A 21,597-nucleotide genomic window follows, 5' to 3' on the forward strand; every position below is an offset into this window, starting at 1 on the left:
CCTTGTGGATGACATATAGGCCTAGAATAATTTATTTGCTTGGATTAATGCATACTTATAAAGAAAACGTGTATACAATTAGGAATTGTCTAAGTAATTCAATGCAGTCCTAGTTTATAAACATTCTCCTACTGACACGAAGTGGGGCATAACATAGGCATAATGTAAACGTTATTTGCAGACCAATTATAGTAGGTTTGCTCTGTCCTCTGGTCATATAATGATCAACCACGAGTATTGATACTACACTGACAGTAAGGGCGGTATAATTATTGGCAGGCAATACCACTGTATCAGATATGATATAATCAACATCTTGTTAACCAATATGCTAAGCAATATTAATATATTTTCATATGGATACAAAATTATCAAAATATCAGGCCACATTTTGCTCTTATGACTATACCAACCAACTCTTCCATATTAGCCTGGTTAATTTGTTTAGTTCTCCCCGTTCTACAGGTCACCGAACCTACCCGATGATGTAGGCTTACAATGATGTGTAGGCCGTCATTGTAAATAAGAATTTGTTCTTAATTAACTGACTTGACTAGTTAAATAAAGGTTAAATAAAATAAATAAATAAAAATGATATTCAGCTGCACCTGCTTGTTGGCCTGGTCAATCATTCTGCGTCTGGAGCGTTTGAACTATGGCCACGATTCCTGCGCTGATCCGTTCACGGATACCTCTCCTCCTCTTCTAATGTCTATTCTGATATATATGAAAACAACTCACTGTAATAGTGGTTTAAATGGTCAGACATTCCTCTAGACTATACATCTTATGAGAAAGATATAGAAAAACAAAGTACAAGCCCAAGACTGACTGACCTGTTAAGCATAGGCCAAGACGATTCTGATATATTTATAGACCTATGTCAAATATATATATATATATATCACAATCAGATTCTTTTGTATAATAAAATAATCGAGCTTGTGTGAGTACTTTGTTATGACAGTAGGTGAATAATGAAGAATGTGTCACGTTGTGTGACATACATGTTATGTAGCTTGCAAGTTTTTCTGTTTAATTTAATGACAACCACAAAAGTAAACACAGTTGATACGAGAAATGCTGTAATGAATAATATATGATATTGACTATACAATATTATAATTACAATGTGTTATTATTATTAGAATTATTATTATTATTAGTAGTAGTGTAATTATTATCACAAGCATACCATCCCTCCTCTTTCACCAAAGTCTTTATACAACAGAGTCCAAAGTTCATGAAAGTTGTGTTGCTGATAAGGCAGAGCCAATAAAAGCAACAGCGCTCCAGTGTAAACACTGTCAGGTCTACCTGCTTCAGTTCGTCAGTGGAGCCCTATTCTGACGATTTGCATAAAGTCCCCATCAGCCAGCCCACTAATTACCATGTTTTATATTCCCTGCCCTCTGAAAGCATCATGGCAAATTATATCACTCTCCTCAAATGGGAAGTGAACCAGCTTCTCTGAGCAGGTGTCAGGAGTAGGACATTCACATTAACACTGGAGCACGAGAGGAAGAGAGATCGAACTTTTTTTTTGTACTTTCTAGTTTTTATTCTCCCCAGCCTCCCTTTTAGTTCAGAATTTAACTTTGTTTTAATGTTCTCGAAAATGGTGTCCAAGTTGACATCTCTCCAACAGGAACTCTTGAGCGCTTTGTTAGATTCCGGAGTTACCAAAGATGTTCTGATCCAAGCGTTGGACGATATGGATCCTAGCCCGAATGGCTTTGGAGTTAAGTTGGAGAATCTACACATGTCTCCGCCAAGTTCTAAAATCAACGGAAATGATTCGGATTCGAAGCCGGTATTTCTAACGTTGAGCAACGGACACGGTAAGGGCAAACTGTCGGGAGACGAGGGGTCCGAGGACGGAGATGATTTCGATACCCCACCGATACTGAAAGAACTCCAGTCGCTTAACACCGAGGAAGCAGCGGAGCAGAGGGCAGAAGTTGACCGAATATTAGCGTAAGTGGATACAACTTTAAATGTTTAATTGCATACATTTAGGACTGTTCAACAAAAAATATGTTATTATGGATATGCTTACTTATTTTAGATTTTGCTGTAATTTCAGTGTCTTTAAAACGTTTATATATTTATTTATATTTACAATGACTGCCTAACGGGGAACAGTGGGTTAACTGCCTTGTTCAGGTAAAGAACGACAGATTGTTACTTTGTCAGATACTGTTACAACGCTCTAACCACTCTAACCGTTACCTTCCGCCCAAGAAGTGTATCTGCATCGTGTCTGTATTTTAGAATGCTGACAAAACTCCTGTAAAAACATATTTTTATTTAAATGTAAAGCGCAAGGAGGCAATATGTTCCCCGTGTTTACAAATTTAAAATAATGCGCCAGTAGTACTTTCACGTTCTAGTTACTAATTATCCACACGGGTTATTATTTATTTACCTTAGCAAAATATCAACTAAACGAGATATATTTATTATTAACTTACTCGATCTCTCTCACTTAGATTATATATGGCAGTGCAAGAAGAGAACGTGAATTCACACCCCCGCATGTGTTTATTATGCAGGATTAAATGTTGCACTAGATATAGTCTCTAATAATAATAATAATAAGAAGAAGAAGAATATTCTGGTGAAATATTGCAACACTTCTTGAAGCAAATATTATTTTGTTTTATGAATGTAGTCTATAAAGGACTTCATCTTTGTATATGTTGTTATTGTCTTAATTTATCTTCTAAAATACATTTATAAATGTTCATTCATTACGCTAGTAACATGATCAAGTGACCGGCAGAAAATCAAAACTAACCCACGTGTAGTTAAGTTATTATTAATTGTATTCTATAAATCATCAACTGAAAGATACACAGTGTCGTATGATTAGAGTGAATGGAGATCTGGTTATTCATTGTCGAATGTTATAAACCAACATCTAAACCAATATATAAACCCGCAGACTTAACTCTCCAAAACAAACAGTTGTGTGTAGATTTGCAAAAATGACCCATGTGAAGTCAATACTTAATCTGAGATGACTGTGAAGGTAGGATACATTTAAGTGTTATTTTACTGTAATATTTTAAAGCACGCTGCGCATATATTCTAGGCCTTTTAAGTTGTTTTGAGATATAGATTTTTTTTATCGACATAAAGCCTCCGATTGAGCTGTCGTCCTTGGGTGCAATTGTGCAATTGTTTATAATTGATAATATTGAAACATTGGAATAATTCCGAGGATTTTAGCCCATGTGCAAGTATATTCTTCGATAATTGAATGCAATTTTGGATGGAAGCCTTGAATTGATACATTCAATTTATTATCAATGTATTATCAATTTCCTATGTTTAAGCAAACAACATGATCTTATTCAACCAAATCACCTATTTATTTATTTGATTCATACTCGATTCTGTGATTATTTAGTCTGGATTTGATTAGGCCTATGGGCCTATTGTCCAAATGGGAAAATGTGTAGACTATAACGTCAGTGTGTGTCAGACACAGATGACATAAAATACTGTGCTTCTAAACCAATGTACCCTAGGCCTATCCTATTGGTGCTTCGTTTAGATTATTTGATAGCCTAATTTAGTAGCATTTGTAATATATTTCTGTATCATATATGTGGTCCTTCTGTAGCTCAGTTGGTAGAGCATGGTGCTTGTAACGCCAGGGTAGTGGGTTCGATCCCCGGGACCACCCATACGTAGAATGTATGCACACATGACTGTAAGTCGCTTTGGATAAAAGCGTCTGCTAAATGGCATATATTATTATTATTATTATATATCCTTAGTATCTCACATCTGGTATGAAATATTGACATTTCAAAAACAGTGGAAAATGTATAAACCAAGGTCTAGGATTTAGATTTTCAAATGCATCAGTGTCGCCTCAGCTACAGTCATAACACTGAATTTAAAATAGGCCTGATTCGGAGTATTTTCAGGTTTCTGAACGTATTATTAGTTCATCGGTGGTGGAAACAGTACCCAATTGTCATTCTTGAGTAAAAGTAAAGATACCTTAATAGAAAATTACTCAAGTACACTCCAACACTCAGACATAATTTACACACAAGCATGTGTGATTAGTGAGTCCGCCAGATCATAGGCAGCATAGGGATGACCAGGGATGTTCTCTTGATAAGATCGTGAATTGGACCATTTTTCTGCCCTGCTAAGCATTCAATATGTAACGAGTACTTTTAGTTGTCAGGGGAAATGTATGGAGTAAAAAGTACATTATTTCCTTTATGAATGTAGTAAAACTGAAAGTTGTAAAAAATATAAATAGTAAAGTACAGATACCCCCAAAAACGACGAAAGTAGTACTTTGAAGTATTTTTAGTTAAGTAATACACCACTTGAAGTCATCCAGGCGATTTACACTAGCTCAGTAAAATCCGTAACCTTTGGAAATATTTACATACTATTGAATACAATGATTAATGGTCGTTTATTAGGGTACTTAACAATTGTCCCAACCCCCCAAAAATTGGGGCCTTGCAAAACAGGGATAACGTCAGGCGAGGAAGTCCGAGAGAAATACGAATAGAATAAACCAAGGGAAATAAATGTTCGTGCTGTATCTTGGTGCTGAAGCAAGGTTAGGAATGTATTTGGCCAATGAATAATACATTAGATTAGCAGGGCTATTAGTATGAGTGTTATGGTGTATACTGGTCTATAGCCTAATTTAGCACCAACACCTATAGGCCATTATACACATAACACTATTAGCCTACTAATAGAACGAATAACATGTATTTAGCAAGGTGATTCGAATATTGTTTTATGTGTGTTTTATGTAACCACAGTGAGGACCCGTGGCGTGCCGCCCGCATAATTAAAGGCTACATGCAACAGCACAACATCCCACAGCGCGAGGTGGTGGACGTAACCGGACTAAATCAGTCTCACCTCTCACAGCACCTCAACAAAGGCACGCCCATGAAAACTCAGAAGCGAGCGGCGCTCTACACCTGGTATGTCAGGAAACAGCGGGAAGTTCTAAGACGTAAGTTAATATTTGAGTTTCTCACACAGCCTTTGATACAGTTCGAGTCACAGAGGTGTGTTGGCCTGGGCGTCATAATACTAATGGCCACCCACAACACAATTTGCGTGAAAATACATGTCATATTTCGGCTCTAAATATGGTCAGTATCATATTCTAGTAAGCCTATGCCTCAAATGTGCATGATTTATCATTAGGACCTAGGCTACATATTGCGAAATTGTCCCTCATTAAATTATGCCTGATTTCTTCTTATTGTCTTATTGATTTGTTTTGTCTCCATTCCAGCCAATACAATGTTTTTATGTGACATGAGATGCATCAAATGTACCTTGTTCTTATTTTCCAGAATTCAACCAGGCAGTGCAAGGTTCTGTCAACAACATGACTGACAAAGGCAGTCAGGATCAGGTGCTGTTTTTCTTCCCAGAGTTTAACCCTCCTGGTCAGGGTATGGGGCAGCAAGGGGAGGAGGTGGGCTCTGAACCCTCCTGCAAGAAAATGAGACGGAACCGTTTCAAATGGGGGCCTGCATCCCAACAGATCCTCTACCAGGCCTATGAAAGACAGAAGAACCCCAGCAAAGAGGAGCGAGAGGCTCTGGTGGAGGAGTGCAACAGGTGAGCGGAGGACGCTTTGGAGAATGAGAAAGTTACACCTTTTGGCCCGCGTCCCAAATGCCACCCTATTTCCTATTTAGTGCACTGGTGCCAATATGGCTCTGGTCAAAAGTAATGCACTATATTGGGAATAGGGTGCCATTTGGGAAAAAGTGACACAACTTTGTTCTTCCTTTCAATAATTGAATGTTTGGCACATCTTATTTGATACTAACTCCATTATTACAGCAGCATATGGCCCTAGCTTAGAATGATCTTGACAGGGTTGAATGTCTCTCGTTGTTTACTGTATCCAACTATCATTCCAATGCAACTACCATTATATTTCCCCTTTGTTCTTTTCCATTGTATTCCATTGATACTATTTAAATCTCTCCTCCTATAGGGCTGAGTGTCTCCAGAGAGGGGTGTCCCCGTCTAAAGCTCATGGTCTGGGCTCTAACCTGGTCACTGAGGTACGGGTCTATAACTGGTTTGCCAACCGGCGTAAGGAGGAGGCCTTCCGTCAGAAGCTGGCGATGGATGCCTACCCCATACCCATCCACAGCATGAACCCTCTCCTGTCTCACAGCCACAACTCCCCACACCACCACAGCTCCCAGACCAGCGCATCCCCCCCTAGTAAGATGCCAGGTAGCGTCTCCACACCACATGCATACCACAGTACATTACTCTGCTATTATATCTAATATAATACTACACACAATCATGGAATCATTAAAAAATGTGGGCTTTCCTCTTTCTGTACCTGTCCCAGCCATGATCTGAGTGCATTTAATCACTATGGTATCCTGATCAGGGACATGTCTTTGACAGTTAGAAGAACAATGGTTGGCAAAATAATTGGATGATTTTATTTTCATCCCCAAGCAAGAGTGAAAAGAGGGAGAGAAAAATGGTTGATGAGATCAGGGAGAGAGAAGAGAGAGGGCAAGTGATCAATAAGAGTCACTGAGGGAGCTGAGCAAATGTCATTGTTATTCTGATATTTGACAACACACTGAGAACAATCCACATTGTACCTGCAATCTCCACTCCAAAGTCAGCAGGCAGGCAGGAGCAGGAGAGTGGCACAAAGAGCAGCAGTCCTGTGACAGGCCAGGGTCAGGGCAGGGTCACATAGGGATTCAACGCTAGTTGAACCTATAACCACTACTTCCACATTCACTCTATAAGCATAAGGTTGGTCGGTCAATGGTGCTTTTTGGGGAATCAACAAAGTTCCTGAAGTTGTAAAGAGGAAATCCAACAAACTGACCGTTAAACATCATAATGTTGTTTGCACTCAGTGCAATTTAGCCATCTACCGGCGTCTATAAGAGATAAAATGGAGCTGATATCTTGGCACAGCATTATCCTCAGTGCCATCGCTCACCTCCATAAAAGCAATGATTGGAGAGACTCAATCAAAGCCTCTTGTCGTTCTTTCAAGTTAGAACACGAGGTCAACTCTCTAGAAAAACAAACCGTTTGCCTCGGGTTGCTCTTTTACCTTTGGTTATACTGGGCTCATTAGCCCATGCTCTGTTTGCTTGTGGTTTTTACCAGCACACCTGACCAAGCATTGACCTCAGGTTTCAAATTGAGGAGCTAGGTTCAATGATAGGCTTGTGTGGAGGGGAGAGAGAAGGGGCTCGTTGTAGAGGGATAGGTTAAGGGTCAGAAGCGGATGGTACTTTGCTCCCCTTAGCCCTCAGTTGCCTGCTTACAAGGTGTCCTGCCGGTGTGCTGCCAACAGCATCAGCTGTTTTTCAGTGTCAGCCACTGGCCTGACAATAGCACCCCAGCAGGTTGCCTCATCGCGTTGCTAGGCCACGGCCTGTGTTATGCATGCTTAATGGACAGTTAAAATCCTTGGCTACTACATCTCCCAGTCCTTTGATAAGTGGCTCCCCTGACTTCTCCTCTCTATACCCCAGCCTGGCAGGGGTCCCTATTGTCTGTGGCGTATTGGAAGACTGCAGTGACTGTAACCTAGGTTCATTTATCACTGCTGGGCCTTGGGGAGGGGCTATTTTAAAGCCTCCCCCCTCACCTTTATAGGGCGTCAGTATAGTGGCCGAGGGAGGCTGGGGCTGGGCGCTCTGCAGACCAGAGCAGCAGGAGCTGTCCTCTGGGGTATTGGCTCTTTTCTGGCCAGACAGGACTGATGACCCCTTGTGCTCCAGCCTATAGTGAGATGTGGGTAGCCCCCTCCTTCAGCGCCACTACAACAGTTATGTGAGGGAGGTCACTATCAGGTCACATCAAGGAAAACCTCTTACTCCTGGAGTTTTCATTGATTCTCTTACTTCTGTTGATAAGGGTGAGTCAGTGTTTGGTAAAAGACCAAACCAAAAGAAATGTATAAATAGATATCTTCTGTTACTAGTCACGTGTTAATACATACATGTAATAGGTGATTCACATACACTGTTGGTCTAATCAAACTGTTTCATCAGCTGAGTGATCCTTGTGTCTGAGGGCATAACACTTTTAGGGCCATAGTTTCCCCTTGGATCATTCATTTAAACATACAACCTACGTTTTTATTGAGAATAGGCAATTGGAATTGAACCCTTTTCTAAACGAAACAGATGCCAATACGTGTGTGTTTGTGTGTGTGTTTCACCATACGTTATGAGAAAGGATGTCATGGCCATACTGTTATGTTGTGTATAATTGTTATGATTCTTTCTTTGAGAGTGAATCTGGAAATAAGTAGAGGGCGCTCGACCAATGTGAGTCGAGGTGTAGCCCAAAAATGTGATATTCATTGAAAAGGAAAAGGCGCAACGCTCGCTCACCATTAAAAACTCATTGTTTTATTTTAAGCTAAAAGATTAACGTTTCAGACACTTTGTGGGTGAATCTGAAAGCTAAGCTTAGGGAGCAGTTTCATACATCTCTCAGCAAAGTATAGAGGTGGGCGGCTTTTCTTTTTTGCTGCTACTTCTGTGTCAATAATATTGAATGTGTTGTCGAGAGTTCTAAATAGGCCCTCCCTTTATGTTGACCTGCATCAAAGCTAAGATAAAGACGTTGACGTGACAATCAACCCAGATAATTCAGCAACAGTAGCATCTTTTTTCACCAGAATGTGCTAAGAGATTGAACTGAACCCCTGATAACCTGCTGATATTTCATTTTTTAGCATATTCCCTCGTCTCACACGGCAAAGCCTGCTGATTCAGGTATCTCCCAGCTAATCTGACACATTGGAAAGGTTTTAGCTGTATGATTAAGACGGCAGTGAGGGGAGTGTGGTTCAATACCTGGTAGACTGGTGTGATGGGCACGTTCTATTCATTTGGTAATCCTCTGAAAACAGTGTTATTTAATTTAATAACAGTGAGAGTAAAACACCATATTATAGGAGGGAAAAATGGTGAGCAGGTTGTGTTGCCTCAATGCCTTGTGTCACCCAAGGCTATGTGGGAGTTTGCCTGGCCAAGGGATAGAGAGGCAAGGCCTGCCTACTGCCTGGCCCTGCTCTGACCACTGGGAGCCCCAACCTGGTCAGAGAGGTACCAAGGCCTGCTACGTCCTACAGAGACCCGGGAGGTCTCTCATATGCACCGAAGCTTCAATGACCAGTGCCTGGGGATGGGAAGAGGGGCTTTGATATTACATGGGTCACACAGAGCACTGAAGCCTTTTAAACCTGCTGAAACTCCCTGCTGCCTACTCTATCACTCCTCTTCACAGGGTTCTCCCCCTCCCCCTGGTCTACTTCTAGTCTCCCCTGGTCCAGTCCTCAGTGTGCTTGGTATTGTGGTTGATTTAGCTCAAGCCATATTTCAGCTGAGAATTATTTGGTGATAGAGAGGATCTAGCAAACTATTTTTAGGATGTAAATAAGAGTGGATGTAGGACACAGTCTGAAACTGGCTAAATGTCATGCAGCTAGAAAGTACAGTAGTTGTTTACATTTTGGATTGTTTTTGTCTCTAATATAACATTATTTTGAGGAAGAAAGATTTCTTAATCTCAAGCTATATTGACAGCATCTTTATAATATCCCAATAACAAACTGAGGGTGCATAGGTTGGTATGTGGACACTACTGGCCACCCCACTGGTGTCCCAGAAATGGAGCCATCCTCCTCCTTCCAAATGACCAATTGCTTCAGACAGACTAGACAACGGAAGCTTTCCTGACTGGGATTGGGGTTCCCTGCAGCCAGAATTACTGCCTGACACAGGAAAACAAAGCTGGCCTGAATAGCACCTCTCTCCCCTTGACACTTTACAGGATGTCCAGCTTGGAGATAAATGCCTGTTTATGAGTCCTCTACCATTGTGAGGGTATGGGGGTCATGGGCCTGATGGAGTGCGTTATTGTTCTGTAGCGGTGTTAACAAGTGCTGTGGGGTTGCTAGTGTGATGTTCTAGACAATATGAGGTCTGTCTGTGGTTCTCTTGTGGTCTGCCTGGACAGACTGGACAACATGTTTGTTGTTAGTGGATGAAATACAGTCAAGACGAAAATGGTAAATTCTCTGTTCTGATTTAGTTGTATTTCCCAGGCAGTAAAGTATGTTTTTACTAAGGTAAACTTCATTTTGAGTGAGATACGGTCTCCCATTCTTTTATGGCAGACATATGATGCTTGGTGTCTCCTGTCTGTGCCTGTCTGTAGCTGTTTGGGACTGTCTGTAGCTGTTTGGGACTGTCTGGCTGTCTGGGACTGTCTGGCTGTCTGGGACTGTCTGGCTGTCTGGGACTGTCTGTGACTATCTGGGACTGTGACAGACAGGGCACTCAGTGTGACATGCGTGGGTCAGGGACAGAGGGCACAGGGAAGATCTGGGATCTGAGAGTAAACACTGTCACAGTGGTTTTGTCCCAAATGGCACCCTATTCCCTACATAGTGCACTACTATATGCCCTAGTCTAAAGTAGGACACTATATAGGGAATAGGGTGCCATTTAGGACTGGCCCAGTGTCACAACCCACTGCTCTGCTCTGCAGGGGGGAGGGAGGGAGACTCTGTGTGAGACTGAGACTACAGGATAAGAATGTGTTTGACATTGGTTGTAAATGTGTAATGTTTGCTTTGTTGGTATCAAAGGGGGCCAGGCAAACATCTATTTGATAGGAGGAGAGCAGCATTCCTTTGGCCCCCGGTGGCCAATGGAGGTGGGAGACAACAAGGGGTCTAGACACGGGGATTAAGAGATGGGTCATTCAATGATGTCACAGAATTCAGTGACGAAGTGTTTGGAGAGTGGAAGGATAGGTGAGAACATGACAGGGTTCCCTATTGATGACATACTGTACGTAGAAGGCATTTCTTCACTTCCATACCTTTACCTGGGCACAGAGGGATCCTTTCCATGCTGGGTAGGAATCACTGTGCTGCCATATTTATAGACCTATCCAAGGCCTTTGATACTGTCGACCCTCCCCTAGTCATTCAAAGGTTGTCTAAAATGGGTCTCGACCAGGCATATTACAAGTGGTTTGGGAACTATCTGTCAGACAAGACACAATATGTGCTTTCTGATGGTGTCAAGTTACCTGGATATTACAGAAGGTGTCCGGCAGGAGTCTATTTTTTGACCTGTCCTCTTTTCTATTTGTATGAATAATATTGTTCTATCTGAAAAAGCCTGTAACATCGATCTGTATGCAGATGACACTATTGCCCCTACGGCTGACCAGGCTATGTTGGAGCTGCAATGCTTTGATTTAAGATTGGTACGTAGTGCGGGAAAAACTAAATGTTTGCTGCTTTATAATTCTCATAGAAATATTTCAGATGCTTTACACATTTATGCAATGGATGATTCTTTCATCAAGCAGATTCCCGCCTATAAATATACGGCCTTTTGGATTGACAATCATTTTACATTAAAAAAACATACGGATGAGCTAGTTATAAAGTTGAGATTTAAAGTAGGCTTATTTTATAGAAATATATCATGTCTCTCTCTAAACAGCAGGAAGCAGATTGTACAGTCAACTTTACATGCCCGTCCTTGACTATGGTGACACCATTTATCGGAATGTCGCAGCCACTACTCTTAAACCTTTGGATGCCGTCTATCATAGCGCCCTTTGCCTTTTCACAGGTGACAGTTTTAATATGCATCACTGCATCCTGTATCAAAAGGTTGGCTGGTCCTTATTAAAGTCCTGTAGACCACTTCATTACTCCCTTTTTGTTTACAAAGCTCAACTACACAAGCTTCCGACCTACCTCACTTCCCTGTTAAAATAACAGAATATGAGACACCAAACTGGTTCACTGGGATGGTTATGTACTAATCTAGGTAAATCTGACTTCAGGTTTTGTGCCCCCCATTGTTGGAATAACCTACAAAACTCCCTGCATTTAGACTCTCTGGTGCCTCTATGGCAGTTTAGGACTTTACTGTTGAATGAATGTAATGAGAATTACAAATGTTTGGATTGAATGTAAATAATTGTATTTGTGGTGTTTGAAGCTGTAGTGTTGATTTTCTAAAAAACAATGGTGCTTAAGTTCATAAAGTCTAGGACTGGGGTTGTGGGGGGCTGGTGTACGGTGTATTGTACTCACTAAATGGCCTTGGCTGAGCTGGGCTGATAGCACCAGTGGAGGGGTCAGTGTGTTTGTTTGCTCTCCATGTTTGAGTCAAAGAGCAGGTGAGTCTGATGGGCTGGAGCACCTGCTGACATAGCACACTTAGTCATACTGAGAGGCCTGCTACCGTCTCTCTACCCTATATACTGTTATCCTGTGTAACACAGATGTTGTTAGGTCAAGAAATAAACTCTCAATCTAACAATCTGTCAATTTCTCTCACTCTTTACCTCCCTCCCTCCAGTGCGGTACAGCCAACAGGGACCCAGTGAGGTCAGCTCCTCGACGACCATCAACCACCATGGCAGCATGTCGACCAGCCAGTCGGTGTTACAGCAGGTGTCTCCGGGTGGCTTGGACCCCAGCCACAGTCTGCTGTCACCTGATGCCAAGATGGTGAGTAACACACCTGGGTCCTCCTGGCCTCTGATTAGATAAGGACCAGGGCTGCGTTTAACATGAGGTACATTCCAAATGGAACCCTATTCCCTCTGTAATGCATTACTTATGCCCTATATAGTGTACCATAGTGGTCTGGGCAAAGGTAGTGCACTATATAAGGCAATAGGGTATAATTTGGTACGCAACCATAGACATATAAAGCAGGTCCCGGAGCCAGACTGCCATGGAACAGTCTGTAGGGAACAACAGTTAGAGCATTGTGCTTCTCTCTGTGGAAAGTGCAGATAGGCAGGCAGGCGGCAGGCCTTGGCTCAGGCCATACAGAACGCCTTCACCACTAAAGTGAACCGGGTAGGTCCAGAGCTGAGCCGATAAACCTGACAAAGAAACATTCTGCATTATGCGCTTATTGATTAAATGCCCTGTAAAAAGAAGCGGAGATTGGAGTGCTCAGCACTGCTTGCTCTGCCAGGGAAATGACGACAGCGCTTGATTATGTTCAATGTTTTTTCTACCTTCAGAAAAGGGAGCGCGAGGGGAGAAACTCAGCCCTCTGCCCTAGTCCAATATTTGATTGGTGAAAATGAAACTTGACAGTACAGTACATGCAGAGACTAACTCTTGAACGCTGGTGCCAAAAAAACAATTATATTGTATTCTTAGTATCAGAATAATAACGAGTTTATGACACTAAACAGATTTGCCATGTTTAAATCTAACAAAGTTGAAAATAAACCTTTTTATTTAGTGAGAAGATCCCTGATGATTCATAGTACATTTGTCATCCTCTCCTGTCAGTAGGATGTTAGTTTTTCGTAGGGAGGGCAGGTCAGTATAGTGTGGAACAGGTCAGAGCAGACAGGTTGTTATCTATGGGTACCATACAGATGACTGTCTGAGTCCCAAATGGAACCCTATTCCCTCTATAGTGCACTACTTTTGCCCAGGGCCCATAGTGCACTATATAGGGAACAGAGTGTCATTTGAGATACATCCACTGTCTGACCATCCCCTCCTCTCAGAGTAGCTGGCAGGGAATATGAAAACATACTCGCGTGCGTGAACACACACACACCCACGTGCACACACATGCATACACACTACTACTTTCAGTCTGTGCTTTTACACTTTATCATCAGATTTCTTATTTTTTATTGTCTTCCTTCTCAGGATTTGCTCGGTGTAGATGACTGGAGTTACACAAACACAGAGTTACACAAACACAGTGTTACAAAACACAGTGTTACAAAACACAGTGTTACACAAACACAGTGTCACATAAACACAGTGTTACACAAACACAGTGTTACACAAACACAGTGTTACAAAACACAGTGTTACACAAACACAGTGTCACACAAACACAGTGTTACACAAACACAGTTTTACACAAACACAGTGTTACAAAACACAGTGTTACACAAACACAGTGTCACACAAACACAGTGTCACACAAACACAGTGTCACACAAACACAGTTTTACACAAACACAGTGTCACAAAACACAGTGTTACACAAACACAGTGTTACACAAACACAGTGTCACAAAACACAGTGTTACACAAACACAGTGTTACACAAACACAGTGTCACACAAACACAGTGTTACAAAACACAGTGTTACACAAACACAGTGTTACACAAACACAGTGTCACACAAACACAGTGTTACACAAACACAGTGTTACACAAACACAGTGTCACACAAACACAGTGTCACACAAACACAGTGTCACATCCCCTCACAGTGTTACACAAACACAGAGTTACACAAACACAGTGTTACACAAAAACAGTGTCACATCCCCTCACAGTGTTACACAAAAACAGTGTCACATAAACACAGTGTCACACAAACACAGTGTCACACAAACACAGAGCTACACAAACACAGTGTCACATCCCCTCACAGTGTTACACAAACAGAGTTACACAAACACAGAGTTACACAAACACAGTGTTACACAAACACAGTGTCACACAAACACAGTGTCACACAAACACAGTGTTACACAAACACAGTGTCACACAAACAGTGTTACACAAACACCGTGTTACACAAACACAGTGTTACACAAACACCGTGTTACACAAACACAGTGTTACACAAACACAGAGTTACACAAACACAGTGTTACACAAACACAGTGTTACACAAACACAGCAGAACTAACTCAACATTTATCTGTGTGAGCTGCATTGCTGAGAACATCTGGTTTCACTTCTAAAGTGATTTACTATACTCTATACTCTGATTTAACCATCCTTATATCAGTTAGCATGTTCGATTTAGCATATTGTCAGTACATGACTTAATTCTTGGTCCAGAATGGTATCACTAAGTTTCTTAGTGTGTCTCTCTCTCTAGATGTCTGCGTCAGGTGGAGGCCTGCCACCTGTGAGCACGCTGACCAACATCCACAGTTCCCACCATACACACCAGCAGACACAAAACCTAATCATGCCTCTCTCTGGAGTCATGACCATTGCACAGAGTGAGTCAACCAATCAACCAACCAGCCAGCGCTTTGCATTTCCCATATTCTCCTCTGTTTACATTCTTGTATTATTTTCTTGTGCGTTCGTATGAACACAATGGTTGAGCTCCAATGGCGCCCAATAGGGGTCAAAATAATGCACTATATAGGGAATATAGTCATGCTTTTATTGTCATGTTTTTGATATGAGCCAAATCACTGAGGTTCTATTTGTTGTAGGTCTGAACACGTCGCAGTCCCAGTCGGTGCCAGTGATCAACAGCGTGGCGGGGAGCCTTGCAGCTCTGCAGCCGGTGCAGTTCTCCCAGCAGCTCCACAGTCCCCACCAGCATGGCCTGATGCAGCAGTCCCCCAGCCAGCAGCCTTTCATGGCCACCGTGACTCACTCACACAGTCAGTACCTGCCTCTTAGTAAGCACTAAACGATTGCTAATGCCATGTCATAGATGGGATATGATGGAGATTTAGCCTGGTCCCAGATACTTTTTCACTCATTGACATGCTTTGTTTAGCATGACAATTCCATAAGGAGTTGACAAGAGTGCAGAAACTGCCATCCAGGATACTGCTAATATGCAATTGGCTTGAAACTCAATTTCAGTATGTACAGAAGTAGCCTAATCCTAACCCTAATGGTAACCCATTAAAAGGCGAATCTATTGGGTTAAAATGAACAATGAGACGTTCTCTCTATGTCTTTGTCTATGGCAGTGTACCCTCACAAGCAGGAGCCCACGCAATATTCCCACCAGTCACGGTTTCCCTCAGCCATGGTGGTGACAGACGCCAACAGCCTCAGTACTCTCAGCTCCATGTCATCCAGCAAACAAGTCAGTCACTAACATGCTTCAGTCTCACCTGACACAGGCCACAATCAGCCCCCCCCCTCCTCTACCCTGGCCCTGACTCAGTCAATACAGTCTCCTCTCTCTGTCTGTCCTCAGTGTCTGTCCTCACTGTCTGTGCTCAGTGTTTGTCCTCAGTCTCTGATATTTGACCTCTCTGTGTATTAGAGCATGTACATATATAATGTGAGGAATAATCCCTTTTGCTGCTCTCTGAGATATGTTTGCACAAGTTACTGTATTTAAACTAAAATGTTTGTGAAATATAGGTGGTTGGAAATGTAAGTTGTAAAGCTTGAAAATCAATTCCGAGCTTGCAGAGGTTAGGCTATGTACTGTATCTTGTGCAAACCTCCCATTAGAGATCGGCTTGATTAATTTCTTTATCTACTAACACACCAAATCTTCCTCACAGCCAACACTGACACCCCCTCCCCGAACTGAGCACTCACTAACAGTAGGCTGATAGACTAGATTAGATAAAGTAGGCTGATAGACTAGGATAGATACAGTAGGGCTGTGTCTCATATGGCAACTTATTGCCTATATAGTGCACCATAGGGCTCTGAATAAAAGTAGTGCACTATGTAGGGAATAGGGTGCCCTTTAGATTGCACACTAGGTCTGTGTGTTGTGATTGTGTGTTGACTTGTTTAATCCCTCTTACATTAGGATTCTACCGTAAACAAGATGGTGCAACTGGGGGGTCTCTCCTGGGTAAATACTATTTTCTTAGTACGGTCACTTAATAAAGTCCCTTAGTTTTAGCCTGAGTGCCAGTCTGTTTGTGCCATCATGCCAAATCTATTTGTCTTGAAAATGACAGCAATGGAGTTGGCAAGAACACAAACCGATCTGATACCAGACAAACTTAGTTTAACTGCACTGGCTCAGTGAATTCACCCCAATGTGATGTGTTGTTGTCCCAAAGCCAAGGTCATTCAACTGAATATTTGTGTGCAATATACCATATTTTGCGTTATAAATGTCTGCGCTTTAGATTACTATATAGGCATAAATAAATGTTTATACAGACTGATACAGGAACCTTAATTCATGTAATCCATCATCTTATGCATCTAAAGTCAACGAATGGTAATATGAGATCAGACTTATGAGATATTGAATAATGCAATCTTTATTTATTCATATAATGGTTTCACAGCTAATGTTTTTGTGAGGCTCTGGCTTTGATGCTGGGTTTGACCCTAGTCCTCAGTTCACTCTGCTTTTGTCTGAGCATGTGGACCACAAATCTCAATCATTGGCCCAAGGAGTCGGGTGTATGGATACTCCTCAGAATTCCTATTTCCTTTGAAAGGCCGGACCAATCAATCACCCGTGCCCTCATCCTGAACGGCATTTGATTAATGATGCCTCCTTTCGCTTTCCTCTCCATTGGGGAGAAAGAGGGCTGGTCGCTCCCTGGCCTGGCAAGACCTAGTGCCCTGATCAGGAAATGAACCCCACTGTTAATCAAAGTTCAGGAGGCTTGTGTCCTGCTACTTTCTTCCCTGCTATGGGGGTTGATGGTGGGGGAGTATAGGGTGAGGGTGGGGGTGTTTTTTGTTGTAATTACAGCTCTTCCCCTTTCCTACATCTCCCTGGTCCCAGTGATCGCTCTAGCCTGAAATGCCTTCCTCTGTGCTTTGCTTTCACACGCTCAATTTCCCACGCTGCCTGAGACAGAGCACTCTATGCTGCCCGGCCGCAGCACTGTCACTGCTCATTGGGTGGCAGGCTGAAGTGCTGAGATGTCTCGCTCAGAGCAACATTCTGGCAGATGCTCCGATTGGCTTGAAAGCAAACTGTCCCCTTATTAGAGTGGTTTTGGAAAGATACTGCCTGGGGGCTTTTGGTTTGATATGTATGTAGAACCCATCGCTCTACAGTGTTGAGTAATGAGACCTAAGACAGTCATCAGCATTGAAAATAAACCTAAACATATTAGTGTCTAGTTTTGAGCTATGCTCTGATGAGATCATGGTATATTTGTAGCTTTATAGGTGGAGCAGCATTTAAACGAGCCAGCGTTTGGACAGCAGGCTCCTCCCGGCTGCCTCTCGGGTCTTTATTTGGACTGGGTGGTGCAGAGAGGCCAGTGGGCTCTTCTCATGACATGACCAACATGTTCAGACTTTATAACTCTCTTGTTTGCTGAGGACACCCCTCCCACCCCATGTTAAACTCACCTCCACTTAGGGTTAGACTGTGGTCTGAGCAGCTGGCCTCCACCTTTATCAGGTAGGGCTGTTTGCTGGCCAGAGGGTCACGCCAGGGTCAACTGCCTCCACCCCTTGAGCGAAAGGAAATCATGAATTCCACAAACAATCTCCAAAAGGTCATTTGAATGGAAGCAAGGCTTTTCAGTGAAGTGGAAGAAGGATGTGGAATGTATTTGGTCAGGTGTGGTGTAGGTAGGCAGTAGGCCACAGGGCTGATAAATCTGCTGTAGCCGTTTACATCCAATCTGAATCTGACACCATGGGGAAATGGGACCTATTATCATGACAATACATATTAAATACATCCTCACCAGAAACTGTTTCTTGTGTTATTGAATAGGTTTTCTTAATTTGTTTGTGTGATATACTCACGCTGACGTTTTTTTCCCTCTCTCTCGGTCTCTCTTTTTGCAGTGTCCTCTTCAAGCCTGGTGAGAGTACACACCTGACTTCCTTGGTGCCTAGCAACAGGAGCACATTTTTCCACCCACTCACTGTGGTAACCATGACAACTCCTAATAACTGGCAACAGCGCACTGGACGATGAGTCAGTCAATAAATCCAGAGCGGCGGTGACGGAGGGCGAGAGGAGAGGAGGAGTGAGAGAAGGGGAGAGAAATGCACATTGCAGGTTTTGCGTTAATAGACACCTAAATGAAGGGAGGAGAAACTGGATTTGCCCTGACATACAACAAGGATGTATGATTTTTCACTACAAACACAATCTTGAGAAAACATAATTAATTTCTCTATCTTTTCCATTGAAAATGTGTGCAAATGACAAGTGATCGCTTCTATGTGGCCAATCATTTGTGACATTGTCAAGGAACAAAACAAATGGATCTTCACATTATGCCTTACATGCTGTGGTATGTAAGAATAGGCCTGGTGGAGTGGATGTCCATGAAGAACTAACATGTTACTGTGATCTGATGTGGAAAGATGAAGGCGTATGGAGGCTGGGGTGAGAGGACACAATCTACCTCAGTCGGCCCAGCTACGTTGGGCTGTGGTGGGGATGGACTGTATGGGGGACTGGGTGATTCCCTCTGGCATGGGGCCCGGACTCATGATGGGCAGATCTGAATAATCTGATCCCCACTATACTGTATATTATCAACGGCAATGCACAACCATCAGAACTACTGGATGACAATCATATTAACTTTGTCCTGAGCAACTGTATAGGTTCTTGTAGATAGATATTTCATATATGTACATACCTGTTCTGTTTGAAGGAGTCTTCCATGTTTGCTTTTCATTATGTGATTTTCTGTACTGAACAGTCAATAGTGCAGATAATTATAACTTTGTTCATGTGTCTAAAGGATTTCAACATTTGTCATTCCCAAACACGGGGGAAATATAATAGACAATATATTTGTATTTTTTATTTGGTTCCAATTGTAAACTGTGATTGAAAGATATGACAATCTTTAGAACTAAAGGACTATGCAATGTGCATAGAAGTGCATATGAAGTGCATATGAAGCCTCAGAAGACTGAATCGTGTACAGTACTCCACAAACAGAAGACAGAGGGATTTCTGAGATGCACCATTACTCTATGAACTTAGTGCCCCTCATGTTGTTTCTGTTGTCAGAGCTGCCCGCAACACGACACAAAACAATAAACCAAAGTTTTAACTTATTTAAAAAATATATATGTGTACAGTAGATACTGTATATAAAGTAGTCAGAAATTCAGTTGGACACTTTGGGTGTTTTTCTTTCACCCATTTCCCATGTTTTGTTCTGAAGAGAGAGTCAGTGTGCCATGATATCATAAACAAAGTCTGCCCTGTGGGTGTGTTGACTCACATATTCACTGTATGCCTTCAAACCCATTTATAGGATTTTTCCCAAATGGCACCCTATTCCCTATATAGTACACTACCCTTGGTTAAAACGTAGTGCACTATATAGGGAATAGGGTGCCATTTAGGATGAACACATTGTCCCAATCCTAGGGTGGCCCATGCCTGCCTGCCTGCCTAGGAGACCTCTCTCTGACTGATGTTTGCTCATAGGGTTCAGGTGAATTTCAGGAATGGGACTTTAGCCCTCCCAGGCTCCCTCCCCTCTCCTCCCACTTCCTCATTCCCAACGTTTCCTAATTTAAAGACACATATGGAATTGGACCCTTTTTTATTATTCTCCTTTATAAATCATAACAGCCCAAGTGACAATGACAATATTTACAGGTATTTGCAAGCAAAACAGTGATATGAGTCTTGTAATTTGTGAATGGGTGGAAGATAAAAGCATCTATTGTTGTGACAGCAACCAATATAATCAGGCTGGATTCCACAGAGGTTGAGAAATGTTATGGAGAGTTGGATACTCAGCCGCACTTAGTTACTTATGAAATCCTAGTCCACCAGAGAGTTCCAGAAAAACAAGCACAGGGTACAAACAATCAGGTTTTTATAATGAACATTTGTATAGTCTGCATTTGCGTGCTTTCTGAATAATTATTTTACTTCATATTTTCTAAATTGAAGTCATACCCTCTCCACCTCCATATTTTGGTTGGCACATACTGTACAGACTCCCTTTCAATAGGTCACTATCTTGTTATTACTTGTACTACCTTGTTTCAATCTAAACATACCCACTGCCATCTAATCAGAGGGCATGCAGGTCCACTTTTAACTGTAGATGACAGGCAAAGACAAGTTATTTTCTCTTTGATGTATTTTTGTATAAAAATGGAAATCAATCTTTTAAAATCATTATTTATACTTTCTGAGAAAATGTTGATATTCAAGTAAAGCTTTTCAAAATGAATGAATTAGTGTTGGTCAGTGTTTTCTGTTTTTGTGTGTCTTAACAGAAAGGTTCTATTTATTGATGACATAATAACCCACTGGGCACAAACGTCAGTTCAATGTCTAGTTTTGATTTACATTTGGTTGAGTTGTCAACTAACCTCAATTCAACGTGAAATCCCCAAACAATTTCACCGATGTCATTGGATTTAGCATAAAAGTTGGGTGAAAAAAAACTAAATTCCCTTAAGTTAACGACTTTTCTCGAATCCAATCAGTTTTCCACATTGATTCAATGTCATTGAATTTTCTTGTTCAAATGACGTGGAAACAATGTTGATTCAACAAGTTTTTGCCCAGTGGGAAGAGTGGTTGACAGATTTAGCAATAGATTGATTCATCCTCCCTTGCAACATGTATACTTAATCATGACTCATGAGGGACCTTGAGGTAAATGGTTATCACCCTAACCTAAGCACAACATTTCCTGGCATTTTACAACATTAACGTCCTGAGTGTTACCTTTTCACCTGACTGTTTCCTTATGAGAAGTGTGAAAGGAATGTATTCCTATCGACTAGATGACCCCACACCCCTCATGCCTTTGCAAATCATGTTTATTCAAGCTATCTGATCGACACACTGAATCCCCAGGTGTATACATTGTCCCTGTGT

At 41.9% G+C, this 21,597-nt stretch overlaps 1 protein-coding gene across 5 annotated transcripts; it reads left to right on the forward strand.

Annotated features, from left to right (window-relative positions):
• The first annotated feature begins 1,387 nt into the window (after window positions 1–1,387).
• On the forward strand, window positions 1,388–20,941 carry LOC118364495 (hepatocyte nuclear factor 1-beta-A-like). 5 transcript variants are annotated; one of them, XM_035746109.2, is made up of 10 exons: window positions 1,388–1,977; window positions 4,812–5,011; window positions 5,361–5,631; window positions 6,017–6,264; window positions 12,426–12,577; window positions 14,953–15,079; window positions 15,302–15,493; window positions 15,794–15,912; window positions 16,600–16,644; window positions 18,567–20,941. In XM_035746109.2, the coding sequence occupies exons 1-10, from the start codon at window positions 1,607–1,609 to the stop codon at window positions 18,585–18,587; spliced, it is 1,746 nt and encodes a 581-aa protein (XP_035602002.1). In that variant the 5' UTR covers window positions 1,388–1,606; the 3' UTR covers window positions 18,588–20,941. The 5 variants fall into 5 exon arrangements, with proteins under 5 accessions (XP_035602002.1, XP_035602243.1, XP_035602165.1 ...); XM_035746272.2 differs by having other exon boundaries at window positions 1,389–1,977; window positions 15,302–15,475; XM_035746190.2 differs by having other exon boundaries at window positions 1,389–1,977; window positions 6,017–6,252.
• Window positions 20,942–21,597: the final 656 nt, after the last annotated feature.

Source organism: Oncorhynchus keta, chromosome 1 (genome assembly GCF_023373465.1).
Source record: "Oncorhynchus keta strain PuntledgeMale-10-30-2019 chromosome 1, Oket_V2, whole genome shotgun sequence".
Classification (NCBI taxonomy): Eukaryota; Metazoa; Chordata; class Actinopteri; order Salmoniformes; family Salmonidae; genus Oncorhynchus; species Oncorhynchus keta.